The 25,525-nt window shown below is 37.1% G+C and overlaps 3 protein-coding genes across 7 annotated transcripts; all 3 read right to left on the bottom strand.

The window, feature by feature from the left end:
* Positions 1-87: 87 nt before the first annotated feature.
* On the bottom strand, positions 88-2,904 carry LOC105169754 (sterol 14-demethylase). Of its 2 annotated transcripts, XM_011090258.3 has the most exons (3): positions 2,734-2,904; positions 2,027-2,532; positions 88-1,326 (listed from the first exon to the last, which is right to left on the bottom strand). In XM_011090258.3, the coding sequence occupies exons 2-3, from the start codon at positions 2,504-2,506 to the stop codon at positions 328-330; spliced, it is 1,479 nt and encodes a 492-aa protein (XP_011088560.1). In that variant the 5' UTR covers positions 2,507-2,532; positions 2,734-2,904; the 3' UTR covers positions 88-327. The 2 variants fall into 2 exon arrangements, with proteins under 2 accessions (XP_011088560.1, XP_088739872.1); XM_088883746.1 differs by having other exon boundaries at positions 2,027-2,904.
* A 1,292-nt stretch (positions 2,905-4,196) lies between these two features.
* Positions 4,197-4,974, bottom strand: LOC105169753 (peptidyl-prolyl cis-trans isomerase 2). The gene has a single exon (XM_011090257.3). It carries the CDS (start codon positions 4,908-4,910, stop codon positions 4,392-4,394), a length of 519 nt encoding a protein of 172 aa, XP_011088559.1. The 5' UTR covers positions 4,911-4,974; the 3' UTR covers positions 4,197-4,391.
* Positions 4,975-5,781: 807 nt separating this feature from the next.
* On the bottom strand, positions 5,782-24,059 carry LOC105169752 (nucleoporin (DUF3414)). 4 transcript variants are annotated; one of them, XM_088883742.1, is made up of 32 exons: positions 23,627-24,059; positions 23,253-23,426; positions 23,031-23,126; positions 22,259-22,328; positions 21,277-21,410; positions 20,980-21,120; positions 20,749-20,906; positions 19,790-19,958; positions 19,586-19,684; positions 19,316-19,393; positions 19,175-19,234; positions 18,940-19,097; positions 17,944-18,148; positions 16,699-16,818; positions 15,882-15,964; positions 15,668-15,778; positions 15,209-15,307; positions 14,826-14,908; positions 13,883-14,031; positions 13,340-13,483; positions 13,105-13,212; positions 12,271-12,378; positions 12,001-12,105; positions 11,806-11,916; positions 11,093-11,268; positions 10,525-10,993; positions 10,258-10,365; positions 9,782-9,840; positions 8,865-9,246; positions 6,584-8,122; positions 6,141-6,348; positions 5,782-6,054 (listed from the first exon to the last, which is right to left on the bottom strand). In XM_088883742.1, exons 1-32 carry the CDS (start codon positions 23,771-23,773, stop codon positions 5,954-5,956), a joined length of 5,952 nt encoding a protein of 1,983 aa, XP_088739868.1. In that variant the 5' UTR covers positions 23,774-24,059; the 3' UTR covers positions 5,782-5,953. The 4 variants fall into 4 exon arrangements, with proteins under 4 accessions (XP_088739868.1, XP_088739869.1, XP_088739870.1 ...); XM_088883743.1 differs by having other exon boundaries at positions 11,093-11,234; positions 11,814-11,916; XM_088883744.1 differs by lacking the exon at positions 23,627-24,059 and having other exon boundaries at positions 23,031-23,154; positions 23,253-23,393.
* Positions 24,060-25,525: the final 1,466 nt, after the last annotated feature.

Below are 25,525 nucleotides of genomic sequence, written 5' to 3'. Positions count from 1 at the left end.
CGGTTTGCTGGTGCTGGTGGTTTTACTTTCACCATCCAATGCGTTGCAAGAATTTCACCAATAAGGATTTGCTTTGTTAAGAAGCGATTTAGTGAGAGCTTGGAAGAAGATTAATTGATGAAATGAGAACAACATATGTGGAAACTACACATCCTCAGAATTCCTTGACAAACTGCAATAGGCTTGAGCACAACAGCAAATAGAAAACTTATACCGGGGGAAAATAACAAAGGAGCAGGGTCTGATTAATTCAACACTTGAAATGACCTGCACCATATGCTTAAGCTAAACATGTCATTCGAACGCTAGGATCGTTTCCAATGCCAATTAGTTAAGGGGAACTGCTCTGCGTTTGTACCGCACCATCACCTTTCCTTTCACACCCACAACCATGGCATTCCAGTCAATCTCTGGAAAAGGCGAAATAAGTTCCATCTCAAAGTTTCTGAGCAAATGGCTCCATATCGCTTTGATTTGTAGATAAGCAAATGGCTCCCCTAGACAACCATGTCTCCCACCACCAAAAGATATGTAGGAGAAAGCTCCGGCTGCCTTATCCTCATCTCTCCCGGGAGCAAACCTATCAGGGTCATAGGTGTCCGGATCTTTATAAATATGTGGGAGTCGATTTGCAAAGGCAGGTGATGTGGCCACAATATGCCCCTTGGGAATGTCGTATTCTATTCCTTCCCTTGTCTTCACACTAAAATCGCTGTGTGAGCTTCGAAGAAGCATTATCAATGGAGGGTGGAGCCTCAGCGCTTCTTTTATGCATCGATAGAGAGCTTCCATCTCAGACAAAATGTCATAATCAATCTTATTTCCATGCTTTTGCATCAAATTCTTCTGCTCATCCAAAACTGCCGACATGTATTTCGGGTTGCGGAGGAGGTATGCACCAGACCACGTGGAAGTAATGGAACTTGTGTGCTGGCCAGCAAAGAGAGCAGCAATGAGCAGGCCAGTGACTTCCTCCTGAGTCGTTGGTCGACCATCTTTGTACTTAGAATCTATGAAGCACTGTAGCAAGTCATTCTGTGTCTTGCCCGTTTGTTTGCGAGAAGCTATGATGTTTGCAAAGATCTCGGCAAGTTTCTTGCGAGCTTGGTCACGACGCCTGTGTGCAGGGATTGGGAGGTAAGGAAAAATAACACTGATAGGAAGCATTCCATTATCAAGGTCATGGAAGAGAGCGGAAACATCGTCAAAGAGCTTATTGCGGACCTCTTCACCTAACAAGCATCTACTGGCTGTCAGTATGATTAGATGTTCCAACTCATACTTTAGGTCTACTTCACCACTATCTCCCCATTTTGAGAAATAATCCTGCCATTATGGAACATTAAGAGTCACTAATGTTTTAGAAGTATGCATGGAAGAGACAGTAACATTGTACATATCAAACTACAACAAGAACAATCCGACTCCTCTGTACAAAAAAGGATACTAGAGGTAAAAGAAACGGAGACCTCCGATACCCGATGTTGGAACAGAAATATCTAAATTCTCAGCAAAGCCAGAGGGATGAATAAATAGGGAAGAAATTCATGGACAGACTATCAAAATGCAGTTACTATTATTGCATGATTCCTGTGAATGAACAACTACCGCCGAGGGGAGCACAGGATAATGTCCATCAAATCCATACACATAAGATGGAGCAATTTAGTATGTGACATAGTCGGGTCAAGGACAACAGAGAATAAGAGTGTGAACAAAATGAAAAGAAGTTGAATCAGTGAAGTTAATCAAGGATCTGAGGTGTTAATTCAATTAGCACAAGATTTTATCTGAAAAACTCAAGTAAAATACTACATCATAGCAGAAGATTATGTTCAGCTTGTAATATCAAACAGCCAAAACCTACTCATATGACATGCATAGAAACGCTTGCATATGCAGTGAGAAAAGAGAACAGTTTACAGCAAACTAACACGAGTACAATTAGAATGAGAACATGTATATCTGGATACACACAAGACGTAGAAAGAAATGAGTAATGCAAGAACAAGAAAATATTACATACCTCGGCTTCCATAACCATCTGATCAACATAACCTTTGAGCTTACTGACCCTAAGTGCCTCAGTGAAAAACCTGAATTGCTCCTGCCTAATGGAATAGTCCACATCAAACACCACCCCAGGCCCAAATGTAGGCACGTTGAATTGGTAAACCTCTTGTTGGCTGAGATCAGATTCGGGGGCCTTGAAGAAATGGGCCGAAACCTCCGGACCAATCAAGAAAGTGATGTTCTTATTGAGCAATTTCAGAGTGAACACACTCCCAAGCTTAGGGTACTCCTCCCTAAGCATCACCACCGGCCCATTCATGAATCGGATTAAACCGCCGAACACCGGCCAGGCACTCACGATGGGCGGCAACCGCTTTCTGGATCTGGGCATTATCAAAGCAGATATCAGTTTCGCGGCGACGAGAGTGGCCATCAGCAGAAGGCCCACACTCAAGATTTTGCTCTCAACGTTGGTTGATTCCGACGCCTCCATTGCCACTGGAAAATAGCTCCTAAATGCTAAGCACAATTTTGAAGAATAAGAAAAGATTAGAACATCATAAAGATATAGGGGACAGTTGGGATTCAATGTGGAAAACCCAAGGGAGAGAAAAGGTTGGCGTGTTACAGTAAGAATTAATAGATCTAAATGGATTAGCGATGAGAAATGTTAAGATCCATTAATATTTGAATTGAAGAAAGGAAAGAGGTAAAGCGAACCTGATGAAAAGTGATTAGTAGGGGAAGGACATTGAGAATTGAGAGGAATAGGAAGTTAATGCAGGAGGGATAGGCGCTAAGTAGTAGCAAGTAGAGGTGAATATCGAGACTCTGATTTTGAAGGAGGTTCTTAGAAGGAACAAGAGATGGGGTGGACTGGAGAATGTCATTGGGATGGATTTATGAAAGAGTGGTTTTCAAGCTCTTTCTTTCTTTTGGATCAATAATCAGTGGGCCTGGGCCTGGGGCTTTCTTTCTCTCTTTTCTATATAACAATGGGCTTTAATAAGGCTTCTCACACAGCAGCCTTTTTTAGGTGATGTCATTATCCACTTGCAACTAATATCCAACTCATTATTTCATGCGAATAGTCCAAGAAGACTACAATTTTTGCATTACTTACTCATGACTGAATCATATGCCATTTTCCATTAGCCATCTTTTTCTGTTCTAGTGACTCTCTCTCTATATATATATCCACTGAAAATTCTCGCTTTTATAAATATTCCAGTCGCACTCTTTTCCTCAATTTAGGAAAAGAGATGTCCGCAACCATTTCTTTTTCATTATAAAGGAAACATCTTTTTAGGATTTCCTGAATTAAATAGCAGCAGCTGCAGCCTCCCTCATTCATGTAGCAAGAGAAAAGCGACGCAGCATCAATTTTCTTTTCCATGATCCGTTAACAAGTTGGCGTTGGTCCACACACTTCACTCGAAAAAAGATAAAATAATCTCATGCCGCGTCCTCACGACAAGATGCGGAAAAAATCTTCAGCCAAAAACACGGAAGCCATGCTCCACATCCTTCAGAAGCTGGACCCCCCCGTAAATAAATCATCACACCCACTCAATCGAATTTATTCAAGTTAAAAAGAAAAAAAGGACTTAATTAAATTAAACAATATTAACATTCACCTCCCGTTCAGAATCAGATCCTCCGGGTCGCCCACTCTCTCCTCCAATCAAATGCCCCAACTTTCGTCATCTTGCTAGAGACATATTTCTGCTCTATGACTTTTTGACACCCCATTTAGACATCTAATTAAATTTGATACGGTGAATGAATACGATAAGCAAGTGGCCAAAAGAGTGAAATAAGTAAGACAAAAGACTGTGTCCACGGAGACTTCTATATTAACACTCGGACGAAGTTAGAAGTTAACATAATACAGGCGGCGATCGCAGCTACGACAAAAGGTGGATAGCCAGATTTGAAATTTCAAATAGAGAGCACCAAGTACCAGTCAAGAAACTTAAATGGCCATCATTGACACCAGCGAGGCAACCCTCTTTAACGGATATACTTGGTTCTCCCGACATTTTCACCACCAAAGAATGAATTCTGGTCGGTTCTTTACCAACTCCCCTAGGCTAAGGATTTCCAGAATAATTGTTAGCTATGCTAAAATGTAAAGAACCGAATAGCCTTAAATCAAAATAAAGGTAGAGAGTGAAGCGATATTGTCGACGTCAAACATAATCTTATTTAGAAAGGCAGTTCACATTTGAAACGATAATTGAAAAACAAAAAGCTCACACAGAACAGCCTCTCGCAACCAACCCTAACTCCTAGACATGCGCGACAATTAGAAGAGTAGAATTTAAACCACAGATCACCATCAGATCTATAACACAACAGATCATCACGAGATAGATCTAACAGAGTTGACCACAGTCAGCAATAACCACTGGCTTCGAAGTCCTTCCACTACCGGAGCCGACCTTCTCGATCGCCTTCACAACGTCGTATCCCTCAACCACCTGGCCAAAAACAACGTGCTTTCCGTCAAGCCACTCGGTCTTGGCAGTGCAGATGAAAAACTGCGAGCCATTCGTTCCCGGCCCCGCATTCGCCATAGACAAAACACCGGGTCCGGTGTGCTTCTTCACGAAATTCTCGTCAGCAAACTTCGATCCGTAGATCGACTCTCCCCCAGTTCCGTTTCCGGCGGTGAAATCGCCTCCCTGACACATGAAGTTGGGGATCACGCGGTGGAAGGTCGAACCTTTGTAGTGGAGTGGCTTTCCGGATCTGCCTACGCCTTTCTCCCCGGTGCAGAGAGCGCGAAAGTTTTCCGCGGTCTTGGGAACAACGTCAGCGTAGAGCTCCATCACGATCCGGCCGGCGGGTTGGCCTCCAACCGCCATGTCGAAGAAAACCTTAGGGTTTGCCATATCTTGCAATTACTAGCTTAGCTCACTGATATTTCTAACTCGTACTTAGGGTTTAGAATGATTGTGGGAGAGGTTTATATAGAGGAGAGGAAGGAGATTATCCGTAGGAGAAGTCATCAAGGCCGTTGAAGGAGGACACGTGACGCGATCATCGGGGCGTATTCATTAAGCGGAAAGTAACCGGGGTTTGGTTGTTTTAGTTCTATTTTTACTGTGGTTGAGTTTAGGGATCGAGATCGGGATCGGGATCACGTGGGATATGCTTTTAATATCCGGTTGGACTCGTTTTAAAAGAGTCCTCAACTCCCCATGTTTGCTATTTAATATTTTTATCCAAAGTGAAGAGGTTTATCACTCAATTTCAAGACAAATTTTAAGATTAAAAAATTAAAAAAAAAAAAGAATACAAGAAAATTCTCCTAAATAAAAACAAATTTTCAAAATAAAAATTCATGTGTGTTGATCTTCTAGTCTTTTTGCTTTTTTTTGAGGGTTTACTTTTATCTTATGGTCCGACTGGATTGTATGACATTTCCAGAAAGCAATCATTTTCCTTTTCTTTCAATTTCTTTTAAGTACAAACGGATTTATTGCATAACCAGAATCCTTCTACAGGTTAATCTGTAGAATAACTACATACGTTGTCCTAATTTGGTATACCATATGCTACTATTAAATGCAAAACTTTTTAGTGACCAATAATTATCAAAAGATCAATATTAGTTTTTACTGCTACTAAATATTTCCATCCCAGATTTTACCTCATTCGCATTGTTGTCATCATATTTTTCTTTAATCTTCTCAATTCCAGTTGAAATTTCCGGGCAAAAAGCACCACGATGACCGACTAAAATACATCTGCTCACCTTGATGAAAATAAACTAGTATCCATTGGGAAGAGGCTTATAGACATGTTTTACATGAGTGAGGCATTTGTGCCATGCAGAAAACGTGCATGCATCAACACATAAACCTCATGGGACGACTACATAGGAAACTATAATTTTACACCAATGGGTGGTTAACCATATACATCTACAACCTCAAAACAAGCCTTCTGCCTGTATCAACTCAGGATACACAAAGGATACAATTTGCTTCAAGTTTCTCAGTGGCTCTTTTAGAAAGAGATGGTCCTTGGTTGCTGCAAATGCATGTAAAGAGCATTTTCACTTATTATTACTGATCAAAATCCAAACTCTCTGTAGTTCAGAAAGTAGTGAACATTACCTCTAATAAGCAGCCGAAATTCCTTGGAGAATGTCTCGACATGGCCCAATACAGGCCGTATCCCACAAATTTGTATGACACAAAACTCTAAGTACAATGCCATGACTGTTATTTGTAACAGCAAGAGGCACGCCTCCTGTATTTCAGGAGCAAGCTGTTTCATCTTGTTGGCTTCACACAGTTCAGTGATGATTGCAATTCCTTGATCCTAATGTCCAAACAAGGCAAGAAGTTAGACCAAAGTACCTGACTAAAATTATGTATAGCACAGGACACATAATCAAGTAGCAGTGGCAGTACAGCTCAGATCATTGCTTGAAAATTATAACAATGTCGAAATGGTGACAGACCATAGAGGCAAACTCTATTCATCAAGTCTTGACAAAATCTTCTCCCTTGTTTCAAAAGAAGCATGAAAATGCAGAATAAAGCATACAATTTACCTGCATGCCATGTAAGATATCAGGCATTGGTAGCTCAGGAAAATGTGCAACATCTACAAAACCAACCTCCTCTGCCTTTCTGGCAGCACTTTCAGCTTGCATACATAAAAACTTCAAGAGAAGAAAGGCAATTTTGTATATCTCAATTGCAATCAAGTCCGACAAATGTGTCTCCGGAGATGTATCAGCATTGTCGTTTGACTGATCTCTCAAAACAAGAGCTGTTGTTCTCGAAGACAAGGACGCAAACTTGGGATTTAACTTGCAGCCAAGGGCAGCCAGAGCAAACCAGCCATTTCTGCTGTTAATAAATGGTTGTTTCTTGTACCACTCAAATTCGTCTTTGAGTAGAGGATGGCACAATAGAGGAGCATCTCTCTTAGGTGATTCTCCAGGGCGCTGAGTTGCACGGCTTATGAAGGCCAGCAAATGGATACTTTTTTCCCTTAACTGGGACTCCATATTTTGCATTACTTTCTTCCATGAATTCCAATATCTTGCTAAGACACATATTAGGGCCAAAGTATTCTGTGTTTCCTTAAGCTCGCTTAAAGAAATATTTGATTTCAGTGCACGAGCTCTTTTAGTTTCATGCCCGTCAGTTGGAAAATCTGGTGCACTGAGATAATACGAAATTACAGGGGCTTTCTCAACCAATATGCAAGCCATCACATAATCCACAACACGAGCAGCAGAACTATCGCCCAATGACTGAATAATTGCTGTAAGTACAGCCAAGCTGAGGCCCCAAATGGGTTCAGACTTTTCTGTTTTGTCGGATGTGCTGGAGAAAATTCTCTCACTTTGGATCACAGAAAAATGCCCGCCGTCAGGTAAGTCAGACAATAACATTTTTAGCGACGCAAGGATCCCAGCATTTAAAAGCATCTCAGCGCCTTGTCTCACACGTGCAAGGTTCAAAAGAAATTTCAATATTACTGAAACAGTTTTGGACAAAGTTACATCTTGCAAATTCTGAATAATATGCTGCAACCGCAGATGTTCCCATATAATGGGGAACCAAGTGGCAGGGGTTGAGAAACCTTTCAGTATCAAATTGATAGCAGACAAAGACAGGGCACAATGATCTGCATGCTCAATGCAGTCGCATAGAACAGGCAATAACCCCAAACTTGAATTAGATACCTCAGCAGAACCTTCAACGGATGCAATTCTAGTGCCCGAATGCAAATCCTTGTGAATCAACTCAACTGAACTGAGGATCAACATAAGCAAAAACCTCGTGGCTGTTCCAATGGCAACAGATGGCCTACAGCTGCGTAATACTTTGAGACCATATCCTGAGGTCTTTAAGATAAGAACACATGCAGGTGTAGGAATAGAATTACTTTTAGATCTAACAAGGAGTAGCAGTAGCTCCGCTTGAGCCGTGAGGATATCAAACACATCTTCATTAGAATTAGGAATAGGAGTCAAAGATTCTAATGTAGCATGGAGACACAGACATATGTGGTCGATGCATGATGAAACTACGTTTTCAGAAATCTTCAGCCCAATTGAAGCTTCATTCTCTGATACCTGCACAAGTAGGTAGAATTCCAACCCAGTCATTGAGAAACTTCCATATACAGATTGGAGGTAGGATTACAAAATAAACCAATGCGAAAACAAGGAAATTATAAGTTCAGAATGGTCAACAATACTGTAATGCTTTCATTTTTGTAGCTAAATGTCCATGCAGAAAGAAAGCAGCACGCTTAGTAATTGACAGATATAGTCAATAACTAGGATGATCGATTAATTAAACTAAGATGTTTCAACACTTTAGTATCATCAATGTCAGAATTTTGGGAAAATTACTAGAACCCCCTTAAACATACTTTTTATATCTAAAAATTTCATGAAAATTCTTATAATCCAAAAAACTTATGCCATCAACTTTTCATTCCAATATTGTAACTGTTAAACTTTATTTTTGCCCAACTTTAATCTACTTCCACTATATGAATTATTTTATTAATTTTCTATTGACTCTTCATTTTATTGTATTAAGATTTTTACAAAATTTTATTTTTAAACTTTGAGTTTTAATCTTAAAACTGAATTTCAGTAAACAAAAGACCCTATAATGTAAGGACCAGGGGTAATTCTGTACAAACATACAGTAAAAGTTAATAATTGAGTTTTGGAATGAAAAGTTGATGTACTGGGTTTTTCGGATAAAAAGATATTTGGATGGACTTTTTAAATCTCAAAATGTCTTAAGGGGTACTTTGCTAATTTTCCATAAATTTTCTAAGTCAAGAAATCTGAAACTCACATTGTCTTCGTGCATATACAATAAGGTAATTAGCCCTCTCAAAGCTGAAAGCTTCGAATGAGAGAGCAACATTCTTGAATTTGCTTCTTCCAAGCAAAGGAGCATAGTTTCTGCAACTTCTTTAGATTCTCTCCACGCTGACAGCTCCCACATTTCTAACCCCAAGTCTGCCCGGAGGCGAACAGTATCATACAGGTAGATACTATTGATGTCGGCAAAATGATCTTGTTTTATATGTATATAAGCGTCCAAGAATCTTGAATCTAGCAAAAACTGCAATAACTCTTTAAACGGTCTGTTATCAATCTGACGACCTTCAAGCTCTCCTTGTATGTGGTAAAACAGATCGCTTAGTATCAAATTCTCCAGCTCTTGTCCTCCACTGCAATTACAAATACCAAAGATAAGGCATTAGTTGAGCATCTGAACAACACATAAACTCAACTCTTCTGGAGGTAATGACTTGATTATTGTTGAAATGCTACATGCTACTATTTTATAGTCCAGACAACTCCATAAAACAACAAGAACCAGAGGAATGCTTCAAAATAACATGGAAGGTGCTCACAAGATTTAGCCCATGAATACAGAGATCAATCAGTTAATAATTAATCTGATACAAAGAGGCACAGGGGGTGTATATAGACATAAAATATACTCTCCCTTATCTCCCATTAAGCCCAGCATGGAATTTCAGATGAGCGATACTCATGGAAACAAGATCTCCATTTTGGGATTGGAGTAATAGCTAGAAAACCATGACAATTCAGTTACATGGTCAGCCAGTAACCAAATATTCTCAGAGTTGCCAACAGGTGTACAAAACAAGGCACGTTGAGTTTCAAAAACTCATACCTGTGAAAGATACATATGATCGTAAATAACAAGAAACAAGTCTTGTAACGCAATTAACCCACCTGTAACCACGCTCTTTGTACCTAGTCAACAATTCTGAGAAAGCCGGCAACTTCAACAACTGCAGAAAAGAACACAAATGAGTTAAATAGTAAAGCACCCATTGAACTTAACAACAGCATGGAAGGATGAAGCTAATACACTACCCACTAACATACATGCACTTGATGCAAGTCATGTAGCATAGGAAGCTAGATAGTATATTTTGACTGGTGCAACGGTTGAGGAATAATAGAATTAATATGGCAAAATAGTGGTCAAAATGAGAAAAGTCGAGTTTCATGTCCTAAGTTTAATTTACTGAAGCCATTCACCCCGGAATGTAATGACCCATGGTTCCCTCTTTTCTTTTAACTTTTTTCTGTTTCTGACCAGACTTGGTTACATTGAATTACTTATACTACTTTAACTGGATGGACATGATTAAAATTGAATTTTAATTAAGCAACTCAAGCGTACATGGATGAAGGATATAAACCTTTTGCGATAATGTAATAATCCTTTCAATTAGTGACAATGACAAACTACCCAGGTCGCCATTTCTTAATTTCACCATCGCATGCACGGAAAATAAACCAAAAGCAACCTGCAGCATTCAACATAAAAGACATTATGCTTTGAAAAACAATTGCTCACTAAAATATTAGAAAACAAACTCAATAGATTAGACATTAATGGTTTCATCTGAAAAAGAAGCCAGAGAAGCTGCAAAATTGTGGAAGAAAATAAAGCATGCTATCCTTACCTTCGCACGGAGATGACTGCTGTTACCATATTCCCAAGAAACACATGCCTTTATGAGGTCACTCAATATTGAACTCTTACCCCAGGTTGAAATTATCTCCTTTAGGCTACCAACACCTCCATCTTTTGCAAACGGAGAATTATCTGCTTCTTCTGTCCCATTAGTTGGTGATTTCGAGACTCGCTTCAAATCTGCCTCGGCATGCATCAATTTCTTTTGCAGGAAAATCTCATAACCAAGTATATCCAAAACATTTGATAGGTATCGATATTTGTAAGCTACGTTCTGAAGCTGCTTTTCAGTTAACTTCCCAGATAAATCGATTTGACTGATGAGCCTGACAGAATCGGTCAAATGTCTCCAGAACTTATCTGAAACTTTTAGCTGCTCCAAAATTTTTGTGAAATGGGGCGCACCTTGCCACAGTGCCCTCAGAAAGCTCAAGAAACATAATAATATATTCATTTGGCTGAAAAGAAAATTAGACAAATCAAGTGTTTGCCATCTTGCAAAAATATAAAATGATCCAACAAAGTGAATAAACCCAATAAACATATTGGAGACATACCTATCAAATAAACCTTCAGACCTTCTGATATACTGCAGAATTGCATGCAAAAGAGTTTCTTCCTTGGAATCCAATGATCCATGCTCAGTTTTATGTGGCTGGTGCTTGGAGTCCACATTATGCACTTGAGCATTCAAATACTCTTCAGACATGATGATAGCAGTTAGAAAAGCAGGCTGCAATAAACATAAATATTAACATAAAAAAAAAACCAGCAAAAGTTAAACTATTGCCCGAATTACAAAGATCATAATGAAAAAGGAGAATTCCCAATGGTTCTTGGTCTTTGAGACTTCTAAAGCATCAGATCCAAAATAGTTTTTAGGAAGAACAAGGACTACAGGTTTGAGTAGGAACGAGACAAACTAAAAATATTGGCAATAAAAGCTATGCAAAAGGATATTGCCAACAACCTATGAATCATTCTTGAACTCAAGATATGCAGCAACTTTTAGCATAATCTTGAGTTCCTCAGATCAACAATCACAAAGAAAACAGCAATAAAGAACTAGAAAGAGACATCAGGAAATTTAAGAATCATTTGAATTGGAAAATAAGATAAAGCTTAATCTCCATTTTTTGATTCCTAATTTCAAAATCAACTAGATCGAAAGGATATCTGAAAGATAGAATCATTTGGCACAAGCAAACATATACTACGGTCGAAGATAAGCAATCTTATACAAACAAGGGTCAAATGAAACACAAGAAACCTGATTACGTGCAACTGACGTCAGGAGCTTCAAAGTAGCAAGAATAAGATCCTCATTCCAAGGTGACTGCTCGCGGAGAGTGTTGCAAATGGATTTCCGAAAATTGGCAAGCTGCAAAAAAGAATGTATCCACATTTGATAAAACAGAGAATTTTGAGCTAAAAAATTGGACACAATTCTGCAAGCTGGTCAAACCTGCTTATCATCCAAACAGAGAGTCGCATTGCTGTAAGTATAGGATTGTGAAATATCGGATATAAATAACACAGACAGCAACCTTGCTGCACCAATTTGTATCTTCTGGATGAAGAAACAAAAATAAGATGTAAGAAACCAAGAAACCAGGCCATATAATGAAAAAACCAAAAATTGGCAAAAGAAGCTACTATTAAATTTTCAATCCATGAAATCCTGCAAAGCAAACATATCCAAGTGAAGTGCTGCCTCTGAGGAAAATAGACCTACAGGATCTCGGAAGTATGACATCAATGATATGGCAGCACTGATCACAGGAATTGGCTTTGTCATTGGTGATAGAACTGCTTGATGGAAAACTGGAAGACTTGGCGAATCCTACAAAACAACAGTTAAGTTTTACTCAAATTAAAAACTGGAGTACACATGCAACCATAAAATATATCTTTGCACGCCGAGGTGGAGAAGGATAATTCTTAATTTTTCAATAATAAATGCTGCTCCATTTAATAAGATCAGAAAAACAAAAGTCAGTTATTCATTCAAATAACCATTTCCAGAGCCCAAATATAAGATACCAAAAATACTAGTCAGCATAAATGCCCATTCACTGCTCTCATTGAAGATAACCATTAGACTAAAACTCAGGTACCCACACAGAATAGAGAAAGTGAGAAAGCAAGCTCGAGTAACATGGCTGCAAGAGACAGGCTCAGAAAGTATAGTTATATTCACAAGGTTACTTTGTATTCAGGAAGTTCAGACATAAGTACATCAATAGTATTAAGAACATGAAAAAGTAACGAGTATGAACCTATCAATATTTGGTACAACTAATTAAAGAAAGACCACAGTGAATGACATGCACTTTTCTGTTTCAGCTTGCACCATATAAATGAGATAAAGATCTTTTATTACAAACTAGATTTTCCTGAAAACCAGAAAATTATAGATTATCTGCTTCACCAGATAATGAGTTCTATCGCCTGCAAAGAATCTAATTTTGAATGTTTAAAATTTTTGTCAAGGAAAAAAGGGATGCAAATTCTGAGAAAATTGTCATACTAAGCTCTGGGGACAAAAATAACCTGTCCAGAAGCATACCTTTGAAAAAGCATATACCATACTGATAAGGACATCCAACCCAGAGGATAAGGCTTGATGCAGCCCCTCAATGTCCAGCATGTCGAAAAGGCGAGACACATAAAGTTTCTGCCGGCAGAAGGAGAAAAGGGAAATAGGGGGAGAAGGAAGAACTAAGGTCAAATAAGATGACTAAAGAATCACATGTCGCGTAAAAGTATCTCAAGATATGTAAGGAGTAAATACAGCAGTTAACCTCTAAGCTCGGTGTAGTTGTACAAACAATTCGAAAAAGGGCAGAGTGGATGGAAGAATCTGAAAGCATTATATCACGAACTACTTCCCCCAGTTTGTGACAGCTTGAGATCGACCAAATACATTTCTTCATAACTTCAAGCACCTACAAAAACAAAGAAATCAAACTAGAAATCAGAGATATTCGCAAATATAAAAAAAAAAATTGGAAGTAAACAATGAAATAGGTCATCTCCTATGTCACCAATAGGAACTTCAATAGATGACCGACAAATATGACCAAATAATAAGATTCAAGAAATGACTACGAGTTGTTTGGAACTTCTGCACTTGATGTTGGCTAAACCAAAACCGGGAAAAAGGAGATTAAATTGGGAACTGCTCATTCAATGAACTTTATGGTCTATGCTTCTTTCATATCTTGATCGTTAAACTATATGCATGCCTTTATCCTATGATTTGGCTACAAATAACAGATACAGAGTATTCTAAACGTAAAAGCAAGGATATTTAACATATTTTTGGACAAGAAAGAAACTGATACCTTCAGTGTCACCTTCCACCGAGCATACTTCACCTTATATTTCCAGAATTCATGATTAACAAGAACATAGCGAAGGGAGAAAACAATGAGTGCAAGGATGGTATCAGTTTCTAATCCAGTCTCCAGGAGATTCATAGTGAAGTCGAGCACTGTAAAATCAGTCGCAAGCATCAGCTGAAATTTCAACAATAACAAAATCAATGCACTAAAATAAATTAGACTACTAAAAGAAATTTATCCTGTCACACCAAAAGAAGACCCTTAAATCTCACAGTAGACCCAGTAGGGAGGAGAAAGAGAATATGAAATGCATCAACTGGAAAAGGCAAATTACAACTTGTAAATACTAGAATTATAATTGCAGCATCAACATGGTAAACTGCAAAAGGTGAACCTTGAAGATCCATGTGAAGGCTTCAGCATGTCGTCCAGACGCCAATTCAAAATAAAAGACTAATGATAACTCAATAGACCCAATTTCAGTGAAATCGGAGTTTCCTGGATGAAATCACAGACCATATCTGAATGGAGACAATCCCACCCATGTTTCATTAACCACACCTCTTAGTAACTGTTTTTTGTTTGTTATATGCCTGAAGCTAATCCTAGTGGAGCAATATCCATGGGTACAGTAGGACATCCTTGAAAAAGTGGAGGTTTAAGTATTTCGATACAATGTGGTTAATTGTACAATAATCAAATACAAGCAGGCACCACACAACAGATACATTGGTGAACCCCAATGAAAATCCACAGGATAACAAATAACCAACTAACAACGCTAACTGATGATTAAAACTCCAGAGATAACAAATAATACAATGTGGTCTATTCTACATAAGGACAAAATCGTTTAGGGATATAATCCTATAGATTAAAGAAGGTAACACCACTTCAGATCAAATATAAGCACCCACAAAAGTAGCTAGATCAAATAACATGCCTGAAAGAGTAAGCGAGCAATCACTCTGCTCACAGTCAATCAAAAGCATTTTGGCAAGTCTTCCAGAAAGCAACCAGGACCCACTGCAACAATCCATGGAAAATATTGTCAATACATTTGGTTTATATCAAGCCATCGTGAAGGTTCCTTTGCCTTAAGAAAACAGAATCACCCGAAAGACTGAAATCAAGAGATTCAGCTGGCAAAAGAACACAAATAAATTGCAAGAAAGAGGGCAGGTATAAAGTCCTCGTTAGATAGGTGGAATCTATCTGCATGAGCTTCTTATATTCCACACAACTTATCCAATGTAGTCAATCATATTTCTCATGATAGATTTTAGTTTAAAAATGATCAGTTAAAAAACATCTCAAGAGGTAAACCTTGATAAACTGTTGGGGACGGTATCAAAAGGGTTCGTCCTATAGGCAACATCAAATATATTGCCCTTCAAGACCATTGTAGCTACATGAGATGGCAAGCTGCATCAACAAAACATTGGAAAAGGCGAAAGTAAGAACCAGATTCAGCAATTAAAAAATGCAAATTGATTATGTGAACCATATCAATTTATTCAAATAGCCATGTTCAGATATTAAATTTATAAACTCAACACCATATTTATCCGCATGCAGTTGGTCATGAGCAACCATTATAGGGGGGAAAAAGATACAACTGGTAACCAAATATCTATTAGGGATACTCGTAACATCCATATCAAGTCATGTACCGCTTATCATCATGAAACCAATCATATTCAAACATTCCCATTCGACAAATGAGCAACTTCAAATAAAAGGCAGTCATGCATGCATTTGGAATATGGAAGACCAAAAGATTACCATCTCAACATTTTCGTCAATATAGTAACCCCCATAGACATCATTACTGCACCATTCGCACTGGGAAGGAGATTTTTCACCAAAGCACAGATAATCTCAACCACATCGATGCTGCAATTAAAGTCAGAGGCTTATAACTTCATGACAGAAGAGAATTACTCATACAAAATGAAAGATTATCCAAAAATGCAAAAGATGAAATTCAGTGTCATACCGCACATATTTTTCCTGGATCCCTATGCCAGTTTCTTCATCATGGAATGAATTCCAAGCATCCATAAGAGAATAACAAACAGCCTAACATCAACAGTTTATAAGTATTCATATACATAAGTACTCTCCAATTGCAAGTAACACTTTTTCAAAACATTATATCTAATTTCAAGGCTATTCCCTGTGAGCCACATTGCAATACTCAATCAACCCCTCCCAGCCTATCCACAAGACATTTAGTAAGCATATTCACAAATTAGCGACTCAATCTTTCTGCAAATGGATGTTGTAAACAATTCATATGGACAGGCATCTTATGACAACCCAATCTTACTCCTTACACATATTTTCCACCTGCTTGTGTCTCCAGCCTGTACTAGAAATCAAAGTGTTAATGCTTGTTAACCCAGCACTCAAATTGCCTTTTTTCATGTAACTTCCAAGTTTCAAGCTAACCGGAAGAGTTGCTACTTAAAGGAAATTTTTAACCCCATCAGGCCCAATAACCACTCCTTATCAGAACACAACAAGCAACACATAGGGGGTCACAAGAATCATAAGTAGACTGCTACTTTCAACAATGTAAAAGGTGATAAAAACTGACCTTGTTTCATATAAAAAGAAAACGCATATATAACATGATGAGTACCTCGTAAAGCACTACAGACTATCTCAAACTATAATTTCGTACAGAACTTATGCTAAAATATGACCAGACAGCAAAGCAAGGGGTACCAGTGACAATCAAATTTAGAGTTTAATAATGGTTAAAGATTATCAAATAAAAGCAAGCCAAGATTGAAAGAAAAACAGATTACCACATTGAAAGTCACCAATCGGCTGAGCAAATCAAGTATTACAATGAGCTCCTCCGTGTTTTGTGCATACTGCTGTTGAGCTAAGCGCAAAAGTAGCACAAGTACTCCAGATTCAGTGTACTGCACAGAGACCAAGGTTAATATAGATGAAACTAGTAAGTGGAAAAGAGGGAGAGAGAAGAAAACAAATAATAAAGTTCAGTGAACAAAAGTGCTAACAGGACATCACACCACACTGAAGATTTTATCAACAAGATAAACATGCACCAAGTAACAGCAGCACAGCATACAAGAAAAAGTCACAGTAAGTGAAGAGCAGTCATCAGACCAAACATCTCAAATGGTACTCACTGCATAACCAATCATGAACCCTGGTTCAGCAAAAGAAAGAGCTGGTGCTGTTGTTATCACAACAGTTAAAAGGCATGGGAAATGACAACAACTCTCGCATTAAGCAGGGAGTTATCTATAACGACCATAAGTGTGATCACACAAACCAATAGTCCTGTAAACTGCACATGTTTAGACTCATAAGCACAGAGCAGAGGAACGATAGAATGACAAGACATCAAAAACACCAGTTCACTTAGAATAATATATGAACGAGGAGATGTTTTCCCAGGAATGGGAAAGAAAAACTTGTGTCACTGTATGTAGAATGTAGGTGTGTCCAAGTGCATAGCGCTTGTCCAAGTAGCAACGATAAAACCCAGATTCAAGTCTAGGCCAATCACAAATAGTGTTTGGTAGTGCAGGAGACAGTCAATAAGAATTCTTAGACTAAAACATAATCCTGAAATACGATTTTTCTTCCAAGAGGAAGAAACCCTAGAGCGGCAAGAGTTACTAACTGGGAGATTTTCTCAGAAGACCCATAGCCAAACACACATTTCAGAAAACACGTACTTAATGACAATTTTGCAAAAATGCCACACAAGCAATCAGCATCCCTACGTCTTGAAACAGGCATTACGGAATTTATAAAGGTCTATATAGACAGAGGACATGTCAATCATATATCAAGTTGAATCTCTTTAAAATAAGAAGAATAAAGAACAAGATGACAGAAAAGAAAGATACAGATAGCAAAAAAACCACAAGCAGTAAAATCATTATGCATCCACCAAGCTGATGCTATAGCCCAAGAAGTTACAAAGATATCATCACAGCAAAAAGAGCAAAATATCAAAAAAGATAAAAATCTTATACATAAATAACAAATGCAAAATTTAATTCAAAATTTACCTCCCACCGCACCAGAGCGTACTTTTTGTCAATCATTCTCATCACTTGACCCCGAGACTTGCTAGGAATTATCAAGCCTTCAATACCAGCAACTTTCAAGGGATAACGTGTTTCAATGATCTCGGGAACAACAGCATCTACAGCAGAATCACTGCTTATCTCAAGAGGAGTTGATAGCCCAACAGACTTATCAAGGAAATTAAATCTGCTCATAAGATAATAGAGATATATCAGACAAATATATTCGCAACTTCTGTGTCTTTCCCAGCCAAGGCATTAACTAAACTGTTGGTGGGCACACAGATTATAAAAGGCATATTGGAATTTAACATTGACTGGATCCATTTTAGTCCCTAAACTTCTAGGCTCAAGTTGTACAAGAAATTCATGAGGTGAAATTCAGATAAAAGTACGAGAATTGTAGAAAACCTACAAAGAATTTTCACTTCCTCTTAAGACATGATTCTTTTCAATCAAAATGAGAAGGCTTCTCAATATTGTGAATTAAAAACTGAAAAGAGTCATGGAAAGTGGAACTTAAACTTACAGAGTTTTATTGCTTTCCAATTCTCCCGAATCATATAGCTAAAAAAAACTTAAAAGACATGTTAAGTAAAACCATGCAAAGCACAAACATACCCCACAGAACTAATCTCCAGTAAACAGTTTATAATCAAAGACACTTTAATTCGCTTCAGAGGTTAAATCATTTAATAAAAAAATAAGGGGAAAAAATGAATTTCTCTTCATTGGTCCACTTTTTAGACGATGCCTCTTCAACATAAAGTTACAACATAATCCTAGAGTACTATTTATCACTCAGTTCCAGAATTTTTATCTTCTAAGGTTCATTAGAAGAAAAACAAATTTTACAGAGTTTATTGTTTAACTGAGAAAAAATTGCTCATCAAATGTAAAAAGCCAAAGAACTAAATGATGCATTGCTGTACTATTATACATGATACACATGATAAAGCATCACCAAGTTCCACTTACACACATTCTGATGGCCATGCACCTTCACAAAGGGCCGACAACAAGCTGACAAGTTCAATAGTCCGGAATGGAAATTCACCCTCTAAGTTGCAAAGAAGGCACCTGACAGGACCATCAATGAAACTGTCCCTGTCCCAGAACTGAATACAAAGGGACTCCTGCAAAAATCAATTGTCCTAAATTAGTTGTGGTAAGGCCGATGCTTTAACATGACAAAAGCATTGAATAGACAGACCTCCCCTCTGTAGATTTTGCATAGTATCTCCAATATTAATTTCAGATTATCATCCCCAAACTGCAAGATGCGGAAAGTGGTATGAACATCAAAGCAACCCAAAAACAATGTACCATTTATATGCTTATTTGCACAATATACCTGGAGACTGATCTCATAAGATGCAATAAATGCTGATATAAACGTCCTTAAAACACTCCGATAACCTGCTACTGGACCCTGGATAATAGCAAAGAGAAATTATATGATTCATGTAATAAAAAATTAAGAGATAAAAAAAGAGTATGGAATCAAAATTATAAAGAAACATACATATAATTTAGAACCTAACCACGAAGGATATGTGTGCATATTATCCTTAACAAATTAACAAAGAAAGCCCAGGACAATGTTATGAAAAACAATACTCACATCTGAATCTTTCAGTGTGTCGCTTTGCAGAATTTCGAGGAAATATCCCAAAGATGAAGCCTGGAATGCTTGACGAACATAACCAATGTGATCTATCTCCTGATATGAATCAAAAGGATAAAAGAAATAACCAAAAGTGTAGGTTGCTGCAAAATAAAGTTACAAACAAGATAGTGATGAAACATTTTCTGATTGAAAATGTACCATTAGCAAATTATTTTCCTCTTTCCCTGGAAGGGAAGAAATTAGACAAAGAAATACTGCCCATGCCAGGATCAGAGGACCTGCTTCTTTGGCCTCGAAAATATTGAAACTAGAAACCAAGGCATCTATTTGCTGAACATCCACATCTGAAAAGGCTATTGTGCCCTGCCTGAGCAAGAAATAGCAAGCATTGAGCTATTTCAGAAAATTGTAGGTTTATAAAATATATATGTTCTAAAATGACAAAAAATAAAAGGTTGAGTTAACAAGAAATAATAGCAGTCAGCTATATCAAATATTATTTGACACTCTTTATATTTTATGCTGCAAGCAGATCAAATATGGCATGCCCCAAGTGCGCTCCAACTGTAAAATATCCAGTAAAGAGGTTAGGGTCTGGTAACCTAATTCTTCAGGTGTCATAAACTAAAAACCAGGATCTCAAATTAAGAACATTTCGTATATGGAATAGAATACATACTAATCAAAATGCTTATGGATAAGGCATTGATTTCGATACAGAAAATTTCACAGAGATGATAAGTGGGCCCACTCATCATCTAGAAAAGAATGGTCATGGACTAGTACAGTGAAGAATGATTAGCCCATGACACTTTTATAGACTGAATGCTCTGCAAATTTTTCTTTCAAATTCAGAATTTCACTCTGTTAGGTTCTAATTCCTTTAACTGGTGACATGCATTATTTTGCTCGGGTGATTGGAGAAAGCACATCACATTTCAAAAAAGAAGGTCAAGTTTTCATCCTTAATAACTAACCAGCATAAAAAAGTCATGCAAGAGTTGACTACTTCCATATATCCACAGTCTGTACTCAATTGTTTTTAGCTAACAGAAGATGATGATAAATTAGTCTTACAGCAATTACAACTGCTTTAAGAGATCATTTCACTCTCTGAATATGAAACAGAAAATTAAACAAAAAAGAGCACCCAAAACCTGAAAGGAGTATTGTCATGGATCATTTGGAGGAGATTTTCCAGGTTTAAAGCCTCAATGAGAATGAATAGCAGCTGAACTTTGGCATGATAAATAGAACGAATGGCTTCAGTTGATATTGCCAGTTTCTGGAAGTTGTACGTCCCATTGACAATACCCTGCATTGTGGAAAGAAAAATAAGTAATGGAAGCATAAAGTTCCAAAGGTACAACCAGAGCAACAGAAGGTACCTGGTATAGCGTACACAATCTCTTCCAGCATTTGGCGTCACAAGTACAGTAGGACTCATAATAAACAAGGAAAAGAATGTCGAGAATTAAATTGTCCTCTATAAGTGTCTCCTCAGCCCACAAAGTGTAGAGGTCAATATCCTGCAAAAATGCCATCAAATACATGGTCTCATCTAGAATGCAGGTCACAAGAAAAGAAAAAAAGAATGGATCCATAAATGCATACATATAAATGTTAAATAAGTGCACACAGGCTTCAGTACCAATATTTCATTTGAATGTTACAACTGACCGTACCATCTGCTCGGGGTAGTTGGAAGACAGAAGGTCCTGGAAGATGGAAAGTAATTTACATTCAAGTCCATCAGAAATTAGCCTTTGTGCCTCCTCTAATACAGCAGAACCTTCTTCTGATTGGGAGCCATAGTACACTATACAAAGAAAATTGTCCATTATCAGAAGGCCAAAATGGTTATATAAACAAAAAATGTATAGTTTCTCTTTGTAAAAGCCAACTACATAAAGATGAAAAACCAAAGTAATAACTGCTAAATTCTCAAATCTAAACACCACCGTCTTCCCTGGACAGCTCCAAAAATTTAAACCCATCAAGTTAAGAATAAAGGCTGCCATTGTCAATATCTGTAACTGAAAATTCCATGCAGTATTTACTTCCTTAACATTTTCATTCTTCTCATCTATTGACTGTTAGATGCACTATAGGAGTAGAATCTGTATGGTGCATTACTACAACTATTGTTTTTCCTTTTTTTTTTTTGGTGGGGGGTCAGGTGGGTCAACAAAACCTAAAAGTCCACAAGCATTACCTGTCCAAATTGCATTTCAGCAGGTAACATTTTAGAACCATAACATTAATATAACTATAGAGCAATGATAAATCCGCTTCATATTCTTCATCATGACCTTGTGCTACACAAATGGATCCAGGCCTTCTCAATGAATTACATAAGGTACAGACTAATTGGGGGAACAAAACCAAGAAAGAAGAGTACATTTAATGACTAATAAATACACTACAAAAACTCTCTAGGTACTAAATTACTTTGTTACCGCAATAGTCAGTTCACAACAAATCTAGGTCATAGACTCATAGTGCATCTAAAATTAAAATAGAAGAACCCTATTTTAAGGTACTTGTATGAAAACTTAAATGATTCTACAGCATATAGAGACATTTTGAGCAAAATAAGAAGACAATCATCAAAATTTAGCGAATAACACTCCTCACATTAACATTAACACAGCAGTTAATACTTACAGGCATGCATAAGGATCTGTCTTGTGCACTTCAACAAGCATTGCCTTTCAATGTAGTACTCAAGCACAACCTTTTAGAAAAGTAAAAAAGGTAAAGAAAAATCCAAAACTGAAATACAATAAATGATTACAAGGACAAGAATGTTAGACTTAGATGGACTTCAAGATAAAACTAACAGAATGGATCACTATAATTTGCATCCACATCAAGATTCCAACAGAAAATATAGCTAATCTCAGTTAATTATCACCAAACTAATGCTTTACCAAAAGATGGAAATATATATTAATCAAAGAGTTGTAAAAATCAGAGTAAGATGTAAAGTTAGATAAACTCGGACATGAAAACACATGAACAAATTTTTCCCTCTGTTTTGCATGTCCAGCAAAGGTAGCCTGCTATAGCCACCTTGATATACCTTCCTTCGGTGAAGCTGGCAACAAAATACCTTGCCAGTGAGGTTCTGCAGCCAATTTGTTTGCTCCATAACAGTCAGACGTTAGAAAGGAGGCATTTTATATGTGAGCATTACATGCTTCCCAGATTTTCTTTCACAAGCAAATCTAGTACAGGAAGTACTTAGCAGTCTATATAAGCGTTCTTTTAGTAAAAAACCATTTCCTCATGAATGGCATATATTGGTTATGAGAGAATGTGACCACTATTCCAGAAAGGTAGTAACAATATGGGACTCGGATGCTGTTACACTAGTAGTCTTGTAAGTTGAAACTACTAAGATGAATCATAGATAAGAGAAGAAGATCAGACTGACCAAATTTAGAATATCCGGATGTATATCACTAGCTGCTGCATCATTTCGTTCCACTGATCTTTTTACAAGGATATAAGACTGCACCTCATCTAAACACTGGCATGTATGCAAGTTATTTCACTGTCTGAGGAAATGAAAACAGTATCAACTAATTCAAGCAGCACTTTGAGTTATGTGGAAGTCAAAACAGTAAACCAACTGATAGAGAATGTCAACATTTACCATGATGGAACTAATCTTGAGCGCTGCATCTTTCAATTCAGGCTGTACATTCAACTCGTGTGGACCTATCTTGACTCTGGGTGAATCCAGTGCTTCCCTTGATCTCTGATTTGGCGACTTGAATTGCAAGATGGTGTCCAGAAACCAAGCGTGATTATCTTTCAACTTCTTCTCCTGAAGTAAATTGATTTAGTCACACGACTCATCAAGATTTTCACCATTAACAATACATGAAGACGCGATTTCACTTACGACTCGAATGCTATTATTATAGAAATAAATTCATGCAGTCACACAATACTTGCAGTTTTTAGATACTCAGAGACATGATTTGAGAAGTAGGTTTTTTATTCGTTTTGTTTCAGAATTCTTACCAGAGACTGGGGGAGGTCGGAGGAGCCGGAGGCGCTCTCAAGTTCGGTAAGAAAGGCATTAAAAGGTTCCCACCAGAGGGAAGCGTCGACTATTTTTGTAGAGTTGGAAGATTGATCGGTGGCGTTTGTAGTTGCTGGTGTCGCCATTGCATACACTTGAATTCACCGTACAGGAGGAGTACGAAAGAGTGAGAGAGTAACTGAAACTTTTTAAAACCCTAGAGGCTGGAATCCGCCCGCGCTCTGCAATTTCGAAGTAAAACAGAGAAGAGCTGACACCGACCCAAAAGCGTAAGGTCGGGTTTAGGGCAGGGCTTTAGAAACCGTTACAATATATCGCGGGCGGGCACCAACCCACAAAAATGACGTTGGGTTAGGACAGGGTTTTCGCGATACTGCTACTTGCTACACACGATGGTGCCGGATTTCAGATTTGAGAGGCGTTAGTGCCTGCTTGACAATTAGAGTGAATGGGCTAATGGGCCCAGCTCATAATAATGTGGACATAAAATTTGAACACATGAATACGGCTTTGGGCTCCTTATCGTTGGTTTTCAATTTTTACAATAAATCACCACGTAACGCTATATTTATACTTAGCAATAAGGACACATTTGATGTGTGCACAAAAAATAAATATTATTTTTATAAATTTAAATATATATTATCTTAAAAAATAAAGTATTTTGAAATTTAAAGTGAGTCCAGTTTTTCCACGTACAAAAAATCACAAAAGTAGAAAATTAAAAAGTTGCGTGATAAATAAAAAAATAAAATTAAATATTAAAGAATAAAATAGCATACCAATAATAGGGGAGCACGTCAAGAAACTCCTCTCCCATAATAATAAACTAGTGTGTGTGGCACAACCAAATGTATTTATTATTTATTTAAAATATAAATAATATAATTATTTCTTTTTCAAAAGAGAAGGGGGGAGGGAAGAAACATGAAATTTGATGTTACATTATTGTATAGTAAAGACAAAGTATTATACATAAACAAAAAACTACTAAAAATTGAAAAATGCTGGTTTGAGTCGTATTTAACTATTACAGTTGTACAAAATTAGAGTTATTTGCATACTAAAATTCAAATATAAGTTGTATTTAAATTCAATTTAACTATATTTGAATAATTGTAAATTTTAAAAAAATTACGTCATTTCATTATAATTTCAAATTATTTTTTTATGAATAGAAATAATTTTAAACTAAATTATTTTTTTAAATTCTCTATTCAAATCAAAATTCAGTAATTCAAATACAGCCTTAGAAAATTAAGCCTCAAAACTTGTTGATAAGTAATAAACATTGAGTCCAAGAAAATAATTTACTACATTGGAATTAGAGATAATTATATTTCTCTCCCTTAAAGTTTGGTATAATTACATGTAGACTCCATATGGTTCTAAACATTACATTTTGCAATCTTGAGATTTATTTTCATCTAATAAATAAATTCCTCTATTAGTAAAAAATTGACCGAATTGCTGAAATTAACAAAAAAATCTATATTTACATTCGATTAATTTATTGTAGGTCAAATAAGTATGCCTATGACCAAATTACACTCACGCGTCTTCACCCGTTAACGCATGTGATAAAATATATTTTTATAGTTATAAGGATATTTTAGTAAAAAAAAAATTGGCCTGCAATAAGTTAGTAATAAGTCAATCGATGATAGATATCAATTTACACTCACTTTTTTCGTTAATATCAACAAATTTGATAAATTTTGAATAACGGAGAAAATTATTTTAGAAACACACTTCAGAAGTGTTTGATGTAATTTCCTAAACTATAAGGGATCTACCTATAATTACCCAAAATATCAGTGGATGAGAGTGTAATTATGCCTGAAGTTATTTGATGAAAAGACGAAATATGCGGAAGA

This window comes from Sesamum indicum, linkage group LG8 (genome assembly GCF_026168435.1).
Source record: "Sesamum indicum cultivar Baizhima isolate 11 linkage group LG8, ASM2616843v1, whole genome shotgun sequence".
In the NCBI taxonomy this organism is placed as follows: Eukaryota; Viridiplantae; Streptophyta; class Magnoliopsida; order Lamiales; family Pedaliaceae; genus Sesamum; species Sesamum indicum.
Note: the sequence above shows the minus strand (reverse complement) of the source record. Positions and strands in the feature narration are given on the sequence as shown.